The sequence below is a fragment of the Kogia breviceps genome, chromosome 9 (assembly GCF_026419965.1).
Source record: "Kogia breviceps isolate mKogBre1 chromosome 9, mKogBre1 haplotype 1, whole genome shotgun sequence".
In the NCBI taxonomy this organism is placed as follows: domain Eukaryota; kingdom Metazoa; phylum Chordata; class Mammalia; order Artiodactyla; family Physeteridae; genus Kogia; species Kogia breviceps.
In genome coordinates this window covers 64,534,766-64,549,948 of record NC_081318.1, presented here as the reverse complement: position 1 = coordinate 64,549,948, position 15,183 = coordinate 64,534,766, and the positions used below count along the sequence as shown (strand labels likewise).

The following is a 15,183-nucleotide window of genomic DNA, read 5'->3' as shown; positions in this document are numbered from 1 at the left end:
ATTTAGATGGTAAAAATAGTGAATTATTTATTTCATGCACATACACACCATTCTGTAAACTTTAGCAAATTTTGTCAGCCAACAAATTATGGCTAAGTTACAAATATAGATCATTTTAAAAACTCAAAAATCAGAAGCTCATAAGGATCTACAATCATTCTGCTACCTAAAAGCTGAAATAGAGTTGAAGTAGTTATTGATCAAATTACTATTTATGACCTCTACATCTACTTCTTACATATACTTGGAAACACGTAATTATAACACATAGTATCGTACATATTTAAGGTATCAAAATAATAAATCTTGTGCAAAAGCAGTCATTGACCCACAAAAACAGTGATATAACACAATATACTTTATTAAATAACACCAATGTCTATGTAATAAAAACAGACTATTATACCAATAGCACATATATTAAATAGGAAGACAATGTCTTAAAATATTAAAAGATAATATAAAACTAACCTATAAAGATACACTATGTTTTTTAATGAAATGCAAACTGGATGCTTAAAGAATATCCTCTAAACATCTAATAAAACTGTACACATTAACATATTATGGGACATTCTAAAATTACAATTTTAAGTGAGATAAAATAAATCCCATTTATAAGAAAAGGAAACCTCATTGTTTAATTAGATTCTTACTAAATACAACTTCCTAGGCATCAGATTCATAATGGATACAGATGTCAATAATAAAGCAGCTATATGTATATGGTCTTTTACACATTCATTTAATAAAATGCAGTGACCAAATAAACATAGTTCTATATGTATTTAAAATACTTACTTAGATATGGTTAAGTATAGCACCCTAGACATAGAAGAGGAAGAAAATGATTTATGTTCATATGTCCTATGATTCATGGGAGCAATCAGTCATGTGTTTATCTGATTACTGAGAATATGCACACAAGTAAAAAGAAACAACTTATTTATTTCTGTCTACACCTAAGAGACAGGTCAGTGTTCCAAAGGGTTTCTTAAATTCCCTTAACTTCCAATTGATAATTTCACTAGAAGAGGACACTAAATAACTACTTTTCAAAACTAACCAAAAAAAAAGTACACCTCCTATATATATAATTTATAGCCAGATGATCAGCTAAATTTCAGGAAGAAGAGAAATCCATAACATGGGACTTGAAAAGTAATGTACATGTTTTATGTCCAGTTTGATCCATAATCATAACTATTTTTTATGCCAATGAACATTTGATTTAGGTCCCTTCCAAGTCTATACAGAGTAAAATAAAGAACCGACCTTGAAAATATATACTGTTACATCCATTCAATTAAAAAAAAAAACCTCACAACTAACTATCAAGAGAATTGATGGAATGGATTTTCTTACTTTTTCATCATTTCTATGCAAAAATTCTATAGAAGAATGATCAAAAGAATTGTTCTTAATATTACTTACATAAAATCTTACTAGCAACTGAAACACCTACACAAATGTATTAACCAGTAGTGACAGACTCTTTCATTGAACGGTAGCTAATTATTTCAATTATTCCTTTTAACAGATGGAGAAAATGCACGTTTTTGTGGCCCATGAGTTAAATCACTTTTAAAATAATACAAGCTTGCACAAAATTCTGCATTCTACCAATATTAGAATAACATTTAATATCAATAAAGGCAAACTTTATTCCTTTTTACAACACTTTTAGTGCAAATCACCTATATGAGCATTTTCTAAATAATAAGAAAATGTCTTTTATATATTTCACAAATAAAGGCTAATGTGGAGGTCTTGAACATATTTTCATTAATGTCACTATAAACTTTCATCACATGCAATAATGAATGAATGAGTGGTAGGAAAGACAAAAATATTCTTTAAAGTATATTAACTGGAAAAAATATTTGGATAATTATTGAAATAAAAATTCATGTTTAATGATCACTTAAATAATGGGATCAATTCAGTTAGCTACATCTGCAGTAGTCAAGTTACAAGATTAAAAGTGAAAGGCAAAACTAAAACATGAAATAAAAGAATTCATATAAAAATACACAATAAGGTCAAGTACCTCTTCACAGCATGAGAAGATGATTAGACATTTTCATACCTAAAACACATCTGCTTTCTTCTTTAATAAACTGATCTCCATCTGCTCATGCCCTTGGAAATTTTTCAGCAGTATAACCTGCTGTGCTCAAGCCCCACATAACTTTGTATTTCCCTGCTCATAATTAACTAATTATTCTCTAATCAATAGTGTAGATCTTGACTTTACAATGTAAATCAGATAAATGAGATAATGGCTGGGGGTCAGTCTCATTTTATTCACAAAGCCCAGCATGAACATCCAGTTTCATTATATCTTATGTACCTGAACAGCAGTGACTCTTACAGCAGGCCTGCAGAAAGTCTTAAGACTGTGTACTGGAGGAAAGAGGTCTATATGTTTATTTTTTTTAAAAAAAGTATTTGCAAAGCATGTCTATCTCAAATATTTTTAATCACAATCCTTAGTATTATGTATATTGATAAAGTGTTGACTGGGTAGGAAAAAATTTCTGCCTTCATATGCCATGCAATTCTAAAGTTGAGTCTCTTAAACAAGTTTTGATTGTCAAAATGATTTCAGAAAATTTAAAGAAAAATTAGTACTGTTAGTTTTCCATTCTGCTACAGAGTCCTTCTGAATTCCTTGAATAGATTTTGGTGAAATATTAATAAAATATTCCCATACTGAGAATCAAATAAAACAGTGATAAGTTTTGTCAAATAAAAATCATTAAGTGTTTAAAAAGAGTGATCTATTAAGTAATAGGATGTAAAAACAGGGAAATAGGATAATGAGTGTGAATATTTTTATTGGTCAGTGATCTATTTTTAACATTATAATTGTAAAATCAGACAAACACTCAAGAAACACATGGATAACAATGATATATAAATGATAAATTTCATTTACAAACAAAATGGGTAAAGGTTAAGGCTAAATTTTTGTTTTCATGTTAAACATAATCCTAATTTCAAATTTTTCCTAACAAAGGAATTAGTGAATTATGGACAAAGGCTATGTTCCTTGATTAATTTCTGTACCTAAAACAGTGCTGTCTCCAAAATAGGTAGTTTAAACACCTGTTTAACTAAACTTACATATAATAAAGAAGTTATACTCTATGTGCTATAAACTACTATAATCTCTTTTACCTAGAAACAAGTATTTTTGAAAATTTAAGGGCCCTTTTAACAAGATTAAAGCCACATTCAATCAATCAATGTCAACCACAACACCATGATTCTTTTAAAAATATTATATACAAATGGTTCTCAAAGGATGTCCCTGGCCAGCTTCAGCATCACTTGGTAACTCATAGAAATGCAGATTTTCAGGCCTCATCCCAGACCCACTTAATCAGAAACTGCAGGGAGAAGTAAGGGAGTAAAATGAGGAGGAAAATAAGGAGGGGAGTAGGTGAGCGATCTGCTTTTAAACAAATCCTTGATTCTGATGTACTATAAAGTTTGAGAACCACTGCTATAAACTGCCATGTCGTTCTTCTTGTAGTTCAGAGTTATTTTACTTCTTGATATTTCAGTGTTTTTTTTTTCTTTCCCTATCATGTGACAAATAACCATCATTTACCTGTCAGACTGTTTTCACTTATGAATGTATGTAAAATATGAACTATTTAGTGTATATTCTCTTGATATACACATTAATATCTCCTTTGAATAACAACTGGGCCAATTACAGAAAAAGGTTAATTCTGTACCATGGAAATATGAGAGTGTCTAGGAGACTATTAGGAGAAAGTGTTTCATTCTACTCTCTTCAAAAGTTCTACTCCAAATACACATTTGCACGACCAATGATCTTATGAATATTATGTGGTTTATATTCGTGATGTGTGACAAAGATTCTTAGGGCTAGCACCAAATATGGAACCATATATCCACCACTGAAGAGTAAGATGGAGAATGATGATAATATGGTGTTCTAAATAGAACCAGGTGGAAAGGACTTTGATTAATAGTGTCACCAAAACCACAAGGTTTAATGATTTTTCAAAAAAAATCTAAAATAAAATGACCACTAGTAATATCTTACCATATATCAAAGGAGAGTCAGGTCCAAATGCACTAGCATATTCTTTTTTAAGGAAATGGCAATCTGACATTTTTCTTAAAATCAGCTGGAGTTCAGCAATAGTAATAACTACCAACTTTTTCTTAAGCTTATGCAGTGATAAATAATGAGTTCTTTTTCTAAAAAAAAAAAGCCTACTGATTTTGCTACAGGTTATTAATATTTTTCCTCCAATGTCAGAAGGTCTTTCAATAATAATCTCAGTTTATACATAATTTATATACATACTTTTATTAAATATCCAATAATATGGTTCCTTAGTATAACTAAAGATTACTAGCATACAGCAACTTTATATTTACACTTGCATTTAATTATCTATAACATTTCCTACTCTATTCCTAATGTTTAAACTATTTTCAATGCCAGAATAACTGAAAAGATGTCCCAAACCACATTTATAAATCAGGAAATTCCAAGAGACATGTTGACAATTTACATGTATATATGTATTTCAATTTCAGCAAAGAGTCTCTTCTAAGTCAGTTCAAGATGAAGTGATGAAATATTCAACATATTTCTGTCGTTGATTTAAAACTGGTTCATTAAAGCTTGAAGACCAAATTTTAATTCTGTAAACCTTTGGAAAGATACAAATGTTGATGAAGATCTTTCAGTTGGCAGGTTGTATAGTCAAAAGCTTTGTATCTCTCTCCTTATAGTCAAAAGCTTTGTATCTCTCTCCTATTTTGTAACCTCATACTTAAGGTTGAGAAAAATAAAATTATACTGAACAGAGAAAGTTCATATTAAATCAATAAAGAGTGAATAAATTTGGTTATTACTAAAATATATCTAGAGATCAACACAGATATATTCTTATTTACAAGCTTAAAATCTGAAGTTGTAAAAACTGCATGCTACTAATATTAGTGCTTTCACACTAGAACTAATGAGTCAAAACTAGAATGGCATACGCTCTCACAAGTCTTTCACTTTTGCTGAATATTATAAATAGAAGTAACATTTAATATAGTCTACAGTTGTTTCCCAATGCAGCATTTCATATATGAATATATGTATTAAGTTGGATGAAACAGAATAGCAGACTAATGGAATGCATTGTCTTTCTTGTTTGTTACTAGATTTGTTCAACAGCGAGTAGCACATTGCATTTAAGTCCCACAGGCTTCCATAACTCTTAAGTAAGTCCAAATACTGTATATCATTTGCCAAAGAAGCAAGAGGGGAAGACATTACTTACTAGGACAATTCTGACAAGACATTATCTAGTACTTTTCAACAATGCACATATCAAATGTTTCTGATTAGTGCAAAAAAAAAAAGTTGAAGAAGAAAAAAAGGAGAAAAAAATCCACACAGGCAAATTAACTGCCTTGTCAGTCCAAGTAACAAACCAATCAATTACATTCTATCCAAACCTGACAAGCAAAGGCAACTTTTTGCAGTGATAAGCTTATGGGAAAGACAAGATAGCTGTTCTCCTTTATTTTATATACTCTATTGAGAGTGTTATCCACATTTTTAAAATCACACTTATAAAAGAGGTTTCCAGGATTGCCTCCGAGGATGAGCTGTGGCAGAGTTGGGTCTCATGAAGGGTATCTACACAGTAAAGTGATAAGAAAAGAACATTAACATTTAAAGATCACAGCAGCTCTGCACTATGTCTTATGAAACACACTAACAATACCATAGTAGAATCAAATAACATATGATCTGGTCCAAAGAGATAGATGCCCTAAACCTAAATGCCATGATCTTGTAAAGGTTCTTACTAATTGAAATGGAACTATTTTATCATTTGAAACACTGAGTTGCCTCTTGTATTATTATTACTTTTAGTTGTCACAATAAATCAATCTTACTAAAACAAAAAAGAAAATATAAAAATGATGAGGGGGTTGTATTTATATAAGCAAACATGTAATTTGATTAGTAGATATTTTAAATAATAGCAGTTTGCTATTTTTTCATCAAATATGGCAATTTAACAATGCTTGAGAAAGCATGCAATATACTGAAAACAAGCACACCTAATCAGTACATTACAGGAGAGGTTCTACTCAAGTACACAGTCTCAGGGAGGAAATGTTCAGATGATTCTTATTCCCTGGGCCTATACTGCCTTCCTTTTTTTAAAGACTATATTGGAAGCGTTTGGTTACAATCATGAAAAGTATATCCCTAGCTAGCTATTTTAGTAGATTTGTGCAAAAAAAGTGACAGAGAATACACCTCACTGTAAAGACCTGGTCACTGATTATGAAACACTAATTTTGGCCAAATTTTCAAGTCATTCACTTGCATTTATTTTTCAAAACTTTCTTTAGTGTTTCTTGTACTTATTTCCCTACCGACGCATTTTCAGAGGAGAAATTTTAGATACCTAGTGATGAGAAGTAACTTTCTTTTTGATTGTGGAAAACAAAATTTTATCATTTCCTTCATCTGTGTAGATGAGGTTAAATTACCAACTAGTCACACATCATAGAAAAAGTTCATTTCAATATTTAAGTATTAGAGAGATGTGTTTAATGCTTCTAAGTTCTACTGAGAAAAAGAAAGTGAAAAGTGGCACAATCACAGATAAATAAAGCACTACTATGCCATCGACGAGCTACCATGCCAAACTGAATAACCTCCAAAGAAAGGAAAAATAAAATTGTACAAGAAAAAAAGAATATAACGTGAAACACAGTTTTCAGAGAAATGTACTTATCAACATATGAGAAGTAAACAGAAAGAACACAATTCCCTTGTTGAGTAACAAGGAAATAGATAGGAAGAGCTGAATTCCCTTGTTAAATAGTCACATGTACTAACTTTTCTCAGTGCTTCAGGCTCCAAATGATGAAATTTAAGCACATTCTAAATCTGATATTCTGAGAAGTGCTTTGCCTGCAGGTTAAGCACTACTAGGTAAAGCAAAATGAAAGAGGAAGCAACCACATCATTTACCACAGAAGTACATTTAAGTTTTAATTACATGCACAAACGATAGAGAGTAGCAGACAACCCAAAGATTTATTTGTATTTAACACTGATAGGAATTTAAATATATATTGGGTTGGCCAAAAAATTCATCCAGTTTTAAGTAAAAATAAAAGACACTTTTCATTTTCACCAAGAATTTTATCAAACGATTCACTAACTGAATGAACTTTTTTGGCCAATCCAATAGATACATTAGATGTCACAGAAATATGCTTTAAATTCTAATTAAATCTAAATTTAACTTTGAAAAAAACTAAAAAGCTGTAACTAATATTCTTCCATCCTAAAATTTCACTTAATATTCAGAGTAAGCAACATGACTTGTCTTGGCTGCTACCTTCTTAGGACAAAAGACTACTACGTGGTCTTTTATATCAGAGTTCAAGTCTTGGCTTTGTATTTATTCCATATGCTTCTAATAAGCTTACTTACAAATTAATGCAGAAAAAAGGGAATTAACTATTTTCAAAGGGCTTCCCTGATGCAAGCACCAGTGGTCTGTTATCCTGTATAGTTGGATGCCTACCAAGAAGAAGCACCTACTTTTGCCCCAATGAAGTCAAATATGCTAAAGGAGCATAGTTTGGTGAGCAGTATGCCTAATGATTAGAGCATTAGCAACACAGTCAAGACTGCCTAGACTCAAAACTCTAATTCTACCACTTCCTAGTTGTATGATCTTGAACAAGTAATACTTCTCAATTTCCTCACCCATAAGATAGGGATAAAATCAACATCTGTGTAATGGAGTTTCCTTGAGGATTACATGAGATAAACTATAGAAAACATTAGCACATTGGCCCTTAATAAGCACTCTATAAATCTCAGCAACTAATATGAACAACAGTAAATTTATCAAACACTAGCAGTATTTTCTGGAAGGGAAAAACTGTATTCTAATATATAACAATTTATATAATACAATTTCAATATATAATTGGAATAATTTCTATTTCATGATGCTTAGTGCCTCTGTATCTCAGTTACCTAATCTCCAAAATGGAGATGGCCATACCTCAGAGGACTGTTGTTAAAAACTGAATGAGATAGTACACTTAGAAAGCAGAGAATAGAGCCTGGGATATAGTAAGCATCTAACACTAGCATTATCTTAATTTCCAGTTCATACAGACTTTTAACATTTCTATGGGGTTCAATTAAAATGTTAAAAATATGAGATTCTTATACATTATTACCTAGATATCAAAATCCATCAACTCGAAAATTTATATCCAATCTTATCTACAAATTCTAATTCCATTAATATGTCTATTTTATATGTCTGAAACTATAAAAAACCAACACAAATCAAAACCTTGTTATAGGAGGAACAGATGAAACAGGATGCTTCTAAAAAAAGAAAAAAGAAAGAAAAACCAGAAATCAATATAGTTGGTTTCTAATACTAGAAGCTGGATTATGCTTGTTTTATATGATTCCAAGGATTGAATTATTAATGAGATATGTTAGCTCACTTGGAGAAAGAAATTGCCAGTGGTCAGAGCTGCCTCAAGAGGGAATGGGTTACTTATACATTTCTATCCCTGGCAGTAGCTTTTTCCCTGTGGCTTAGTAGTGATACTGAGCAGATGATTCAAGTGTCAAAGAATAGTGAGATCCTTTTCAGAACTGTATAGTATTAATACTTGTTTTGAAATTGCTTTGAGTTACAAAAGTTACAAAATCTGGGGAAAAACTTGAGGTTGACGCCTTCATTTTATAGATGAGAAAATGACTATAATGGTAACTTAATTCAAGGTCATTCATCTAGCCAGTAGGAGAACTATGGGTGGAGTCCCAGTCTTTCTTAACAATAGATAATCCCTTTTGTGTAAATTAACAAGTTAACAATATTACCACATTGCAATAGAAAATGAATTTGAAATTACAAAAAATAAATTTTACTGGAAAATAAATGAGTGAAATGAGAAATATTTCATTGCTATATATGCTAGAAATTATATGATGTTTACTACTCTAAAACTGCATACTCCAGAAATACCACACTTCACTATGTAATTAATGGTTACCATGTTCAGGCTTTTGTTTTCTTTAAATACAATTTACTTGTCTATAATGCATTTATTTTAAAAAGAAAAAGAAAATTAAAAAATTCAAACACTGATAATGTAACATAAAAATATAAATCACACTAAGTTACTTAAAGGTTTAATGTTGTAATATAGATATGAAAATCAAAGAATGTCATACATTGAATATTAAATGTGTGAGGCAGGTTAGCTATTCCACATGTCTAACAAATCATCAAATCAACTTAATTATAAAGGAAAAAAATATACTGAATAAACATTTTCTTTTCAATCCAAATTTTATCAGAATACCACCTTAATAAGAAAGATTCAGTGGCAGCTTGTCTACTTTCATCATCCAAATATAAATATTTTGAATATTAAACATCTCTTTTCCAATTTTTACTAATAGAAAAGCATTCTTAAAATGTAACTTTTAAGTTGTTTCCTTCACAAGACCCAGTTTATTTTCTAATTTCCTCTTTAGAATCTAATCTCTTCATGATGTACAATACAGCATCAATTTAGTTCAAAGACATTAACTAAAATCATTGATCACTGCTTTTTATAAAGCCAGGTCTAGGGCATAAAGGCAAGACTCTTAGTGTTAGGGATGGTCAAGTAACTCCTAAGAACAGAGGTATAAAGCATTTAATTTTAAATTTTAGACTCTTTTACCCTGAATGGTTCAGTAAATGTTCAAGACAGCCTTGGAATAATTGTATTTGGAGAATAAAGAACAGCTGGGCTCAACAGAAAATGAAGAAGCAGGAGAATGCATGGCCTGCTCTGAAAGTTAGGTAGGATTCTGATAGAATTTCTTCAATGACTGGAGTTCGGGTTTAGGCCATTTAATCAGGCAAGAGAAAAACCCAGAAGGTTGGAGGAATCAAGATACATTAGAGCTACAGAAAGCAGTTATACTCTAGCAATAAAAAATGTGGACAGCCAAGGCAAACAGAGTGGGATCCGAGGAGGCCTAATCAGAAGTGAGAAACAGAAAGAAGGCAAGAGGAAACACTGAAGCATCTAAGGTGTACAGAATAACATCGTAGAGAACAGTGTAGACACTGAGAAAGATCTTAAGTAAGCCGAAAAAATGGGAAAAAAAAAAATGGAGATCAAGAAATGTTATGATGGAAAATGGTTCCCCAATTACTCTGATATTTTTAGTTTTCAAATAATGCACAGCAGGTATATTTTTTAAATTTTTGAACAAAATTATTAAAATTATATGAATAAAAGTAAATATACTAAGATGCTATAAGATCATAGCAATTCAAACTTTTTTTTTACATTTTTTATTTTTTTGTAAGTATATTTTTATAATGAAAATGTTTTTAATATACATGAAAATTTCACTTACCTGCCTTTAAATTTTAATTAATAGACTTTATTTTTTAGAAGTTTTAGATTTACAGAAAAATTGAGCAGCTATACAAAGATTCACATACACTCCCCACCCCGTCCCCCCCCACCCCACATCTCCCTTTAAATTTAAATTTAAATGTTGAAGTCTTCATTTTCACATCATGGTGCCTTTGATAGATCAGGGGTAGAGAAAAATGAAGGCGAAGAATGCCAGAAAGACAGAAATAGAGGAAGAGACAAATATGCCAAGATCTGGGAATGTTCACATTTCACTGATTCTTATTCAGAGTGATGATTTTGAACAAGTTGCTGAGTTAGATGCAATGGGGATAAACAATGAACTTGAGAATGTGAAAGAAAGGGAGACTTTCAGATGAGGACTAAGCTAGCCTTAACTCTGCCTCTGCCACACTCTACTCCACAGATTTAGAACCTACTGATTCAGAATCTCCAAGAATAGTTTTATGATTGTTGTTGTTTGTAATTCTTCCTATGGGTAACTTGCATCTCTAGCCAAGCTGAGAACCACTACCTTAAAGCTTCAGCTAAAGGGCTTGTGGAACAAAGCAGTGGTTCTCAGAGTACGGTCCCCAAATCATCAGAATGAACAACAGTTGAGAATTTACTACAAATATAAATTATTGGGCACCACCCCAGAGCATCCAAAGCAGAAATCCTGTGGTTGAATAAGCCTTTCAGGTGATTTCAATGTACCCTAAAGATTAAGAGCCTTAAAGTAGACTAAATTCAGCTGGTGTGAAGAAATCACAAAGAAAGAGGCATAGAAACAAGAGCTAAAAAAATAAAGGGAGATAGGAGACAAATTACAAACAGTCCACAACTTTACTTAAGGTGGACCAGTTGACATTCAACTAAGCAGAGACAAGTATTATTTATACACATAGATACTTTGGTCACCAAAACAAAGCTTTAAAAAAACCCCACATAATATTAAACAATCTCATCTGGAGGATCTCCTAAGAGATAATTCAATTTCTCTGGACTCAGCCTGTGGTCCAACTAAACCAAGGACATCTACCCCAATTCTTTCAGTTCCTCTGTTCTTATGGAACATGATTCCTTAACCAGACCTTCAGAGACAGAGAGACACAGTCATTTACTTAAAGTAAAGGTAGGAAAACTAGGATTGGATACGTGAGTTGTACAGAACAGATGTGTAACAGTTACTAGATCTATTTCCAGGGTTTGGATTCCTCTCTGTATTTATAATCACATAACTGTAAGTGCATTCTGAAAATTTTTAATTCAACAACTCCTAAAAAGAAACCTCACAATCCCCTATGATGTCATTCACCTATTGTATTTCTCTCCAAAAAATAAATATAGCCACTCATCTTTCTGTTATTGGTATCACCATTTTTTCAAATTAGTTATCTTGAAGTCAGATAGTTTAGTTTAACACTCCCCTTTCTTCCTTGCCTCCTCATTTTCGCTAATTATCTGCTGTAACTTCTAGTGTGAACTTACGTCTCCTGAATCTATTGAATCCTTTCCTTTTATTTTTCCATCAGTCTAAGTTCTAGGCCCCCAAACTGGTCTATCTCCAGCTGCCCATTCATTCATCACACAGACCACCACAATATCAATCTCCTAAAGGACTATGCTCCCTAATATTTCTTACCTTCAATGAATCCCCATTAGGACTCTTAAAATCTTTAGCCTGAATCCAGGCCCCAATCTACCTTTAACCTACATTACAAATGACTCCAAGGATCCCAGGCTATTTCTTTATTCATATTCATTCATTCTCTTGAAGGATTTGGTACCTCTCATCTCAATCTTCTGAAACCTACTCATATATACTTCAAGATGCAACTCAAATGTCTCCTTGGTTTACATAAGACTTCTCCCTCATCCTTTTAGGAATACTCCCACCATCCTCTAAATTCTTATGTCTCTTATATACCTTCCACATAACAGTTTGATGGATGAATAAATAAATGCATTTTAATATTCTTAATAAATATTAAAGTTTAGAAAATAAATTTGATGAGAATAAACATAGGAATCTTATTTTTTAAAAAATAGGGGGGAAAACATTCCATACTTTCTTTACAAATGAAAGCGTCAAAAGCACAGTCAAATAAATTTTTGATCAGAGTGCTCAAGGCTCTCACTACATGAGACTCAACTTTCCTTTTAAAAAGATCTACATTTACAGGTCATGTTACAACAAGGTTCTTGATATAATCAGGCAATTTTTCAATTCTTTAATAATTGACACCAATGAGTAAACTGACAAAAGAAATGGTTCTCAAAGATTCCAGTCACTTAAAAAGAAAGTCATTGACTGATATAATTTCATTTGGATGTGCCTGAACCCCACTTATTTAGTCTTTCCTAGGCCTATCTTCCTTGTGCAGCAGTCTGTGTCCATCTGATTTACTGAGCGCTTACAGGGAGTGCCTAACAATTTCACTCAAAACGGAAGTCCTCCTCCACTTGCTATTATTTGGAGAGAACATACTTAAAGAGTTACTTTTATGTAGTTCAATCTATCAAAACTGGCTAAATCACACTTAGGGCCCTTCATGTATTATCTTTGTAACAAAAAATGACATACACACACACACACACACACACACACACACACACACAGAATACATGAACAATACTATACTAAAGTCAAATCAGACAATTGTTTAATAGTATAGTCATGAGGTAATTTTTCTCAAACTTGCCTATTTTTGGAATATAGACATACATTAAGTACCTCAATAAAAAATGTTTCCAGAGTTCTGAATTTCAACTTTTAAAGAAACTATGGAGTATTCAGATAAGATTCAGAGGAAAACTATAAAGAATTATGTAACTGATAGATCTATGAATGAAAGGCTGTAGAAACTGGGTTATTCACTTCTTAATTTTTTTCTAAATTTCTTTCTTTACTTTCATTTACCAAATAATTAAAGTAAGGGTGTAATAAAACAAACTTTGGTTAAATGACAACATACCCTTGTCTAGCATAGAATTCAATATCATAATAACCAATTTGGGTAAATGAGAAAAGGTACTGTTTTGGCAAGGAAACAAAGATCACAAAAATCTTTTCTCTTTCTTTTAAATATGCAGGGTTTTAAAATGAAAAAAAAAATCCTATTTAACAGTAAATGAATCTTTTGAAGATTCTGGCAATTTTCAGAAGATTCTGGTAATTATTTCACTTACTGTGTTGTAGTTTCTAACTCTAGTTCTATTAAATAAAGCTAGTGTAAATCAAAATTGTAGTTGATAAAGATAAAAAAACAAGATGAAAACAATCTAATTCCCTTTTTTTTTTTTTTTGGCCGCACTGCACAGCGTGCAGGATCTTAGTTCCCCAACCATGGATTGAACTCTGGCCACGGCAGTGAAAAGCACCAAGTCCTAACCACTGGACTGCCAGGATATTCCCCCAAATCTAATTCGTATCTTTGAGTACTACACGTTAAGAAGTGAAGTATAAAGGGAGCAATGTTATGTACATTTTATGTATATATATATGTGTTTATATATAAAAGAAGAGTTATTCTTATTTACCAGTATAAAAAGAGACTTAATGAGACTGAAAAGTTTTCCCACAGATAACATGTCTGTCTGACATCAATAAACCACACATGGTTACCAAAAATTATTTTCAGGGATTTAAGACAGTCAAACAACATCAGAACAAGAAGAAGTAGGAAATGTATAAAGTGAGCAATTTTATATATGGGATATACTACTACTACTATAATGTGTGCAGAACTTAAAAAGATGTGACTGTGAAGATTAAAGGTCAAGAAATGTATGAAGAATTAAGTTTTTTGTACCATTTCCACTCAAGTGACCAGACTAAATGAATAAAATGTCACAGAATAAAAATAGCTACTGTCACAAAAGAGAAATATGGAAACCCAATGACATACAGTCACATGACAATGCAAAAGGTTTAGTTATTTCCAGTATTTAAACAATGAAAAGCCTTGTGCAGTTAATACAGAAGGAGCTATAGTCTCTAAAACTAAAATGACAACTAAAATGATGAACAGTCCAGATACTAGACTAAAAGTGTTAAAAAGTATAAATATTTCATTAAAATTAATAATACTGTTAATAGGGCATGTAAGGACACAACTGTGCACTATAATAGTCTCTTTAAAAAGAGGATTATTGTAAGGACTTAATAACACAGAACCTGTAAAAACAGTATGATAATGAATGCTGAAGTCAAGAGGTCTGGGTTCTAAACCTAATTCACACTAACCAAGTGATCTTTTACAAACTATCCATCCAAAGAATTACAGAAAGATTATAGTATGCCAAATTTTATCCCAGCACGTGAGATATAAAGTATAACTCTTCATTAAATTCACAGTCTGATGGAGGGGTCAAGTGAACAAAAGTGTAAGACTCTAAAGAGGAGAGATTCAATACAGAGTGGTAAGTATTATTAGCACAGAGGCCTATATAAACTGCCAATGAAGCATATCAGGTAGACAGACTATCTTGCTTGATGAGTAGGAGAGAGCAGGTTAATGAAAGGATTAACAAAACAAAACAAAAAAGATCAACGGAGGATTAAAGCAAGTGTTAAAAGGTAAGTAGGAATTTATCAGGGAGAGAATATGTGGGGTAAAATTTGCTGCAGAAAGTACAGAGGAATTTTTAAAAAGAGTATGTCAGAAAATCCAAATAGTTTGGTAGGTTGGAGTAAAGAGT

The 15,183-nt window shown here is 31.7% G+C and overlaps 1 protein-coding gene across 8 annotated transcripts in view; it reads right to left on the bottom strand.

The window, feature by feature from the left end:
* The window catches only part of PHF14 (PHD finger protein 14), a 232,917-nt gene that overhangs the window by 76,101 nt on the left and 141,633 nt on the right, over positions 1 to 15,183 (bottom strand). For 4 of the 8 annotated variants that reach the window (XM_067042574.1, XM_067042570.1, XM_067042571.1 and 1 more), the window contains one exon: positions 802 to 825. The exons of 3 other annotated variants lie outside the window; for them this stretch is intronic. In XM_067042574.1, coding sequence (XP_066898675.1) covers positions 802 to 825 — 24 coding nt within the window. Of the gene's footprint in view, positions 1 to 801; positions 826 to 4,333; positions 5,690 to 15,183 lie in introns of those variants that run through there. One more of the 8 variants, XM_059073871.2, reaches the window with a different exon arrangement.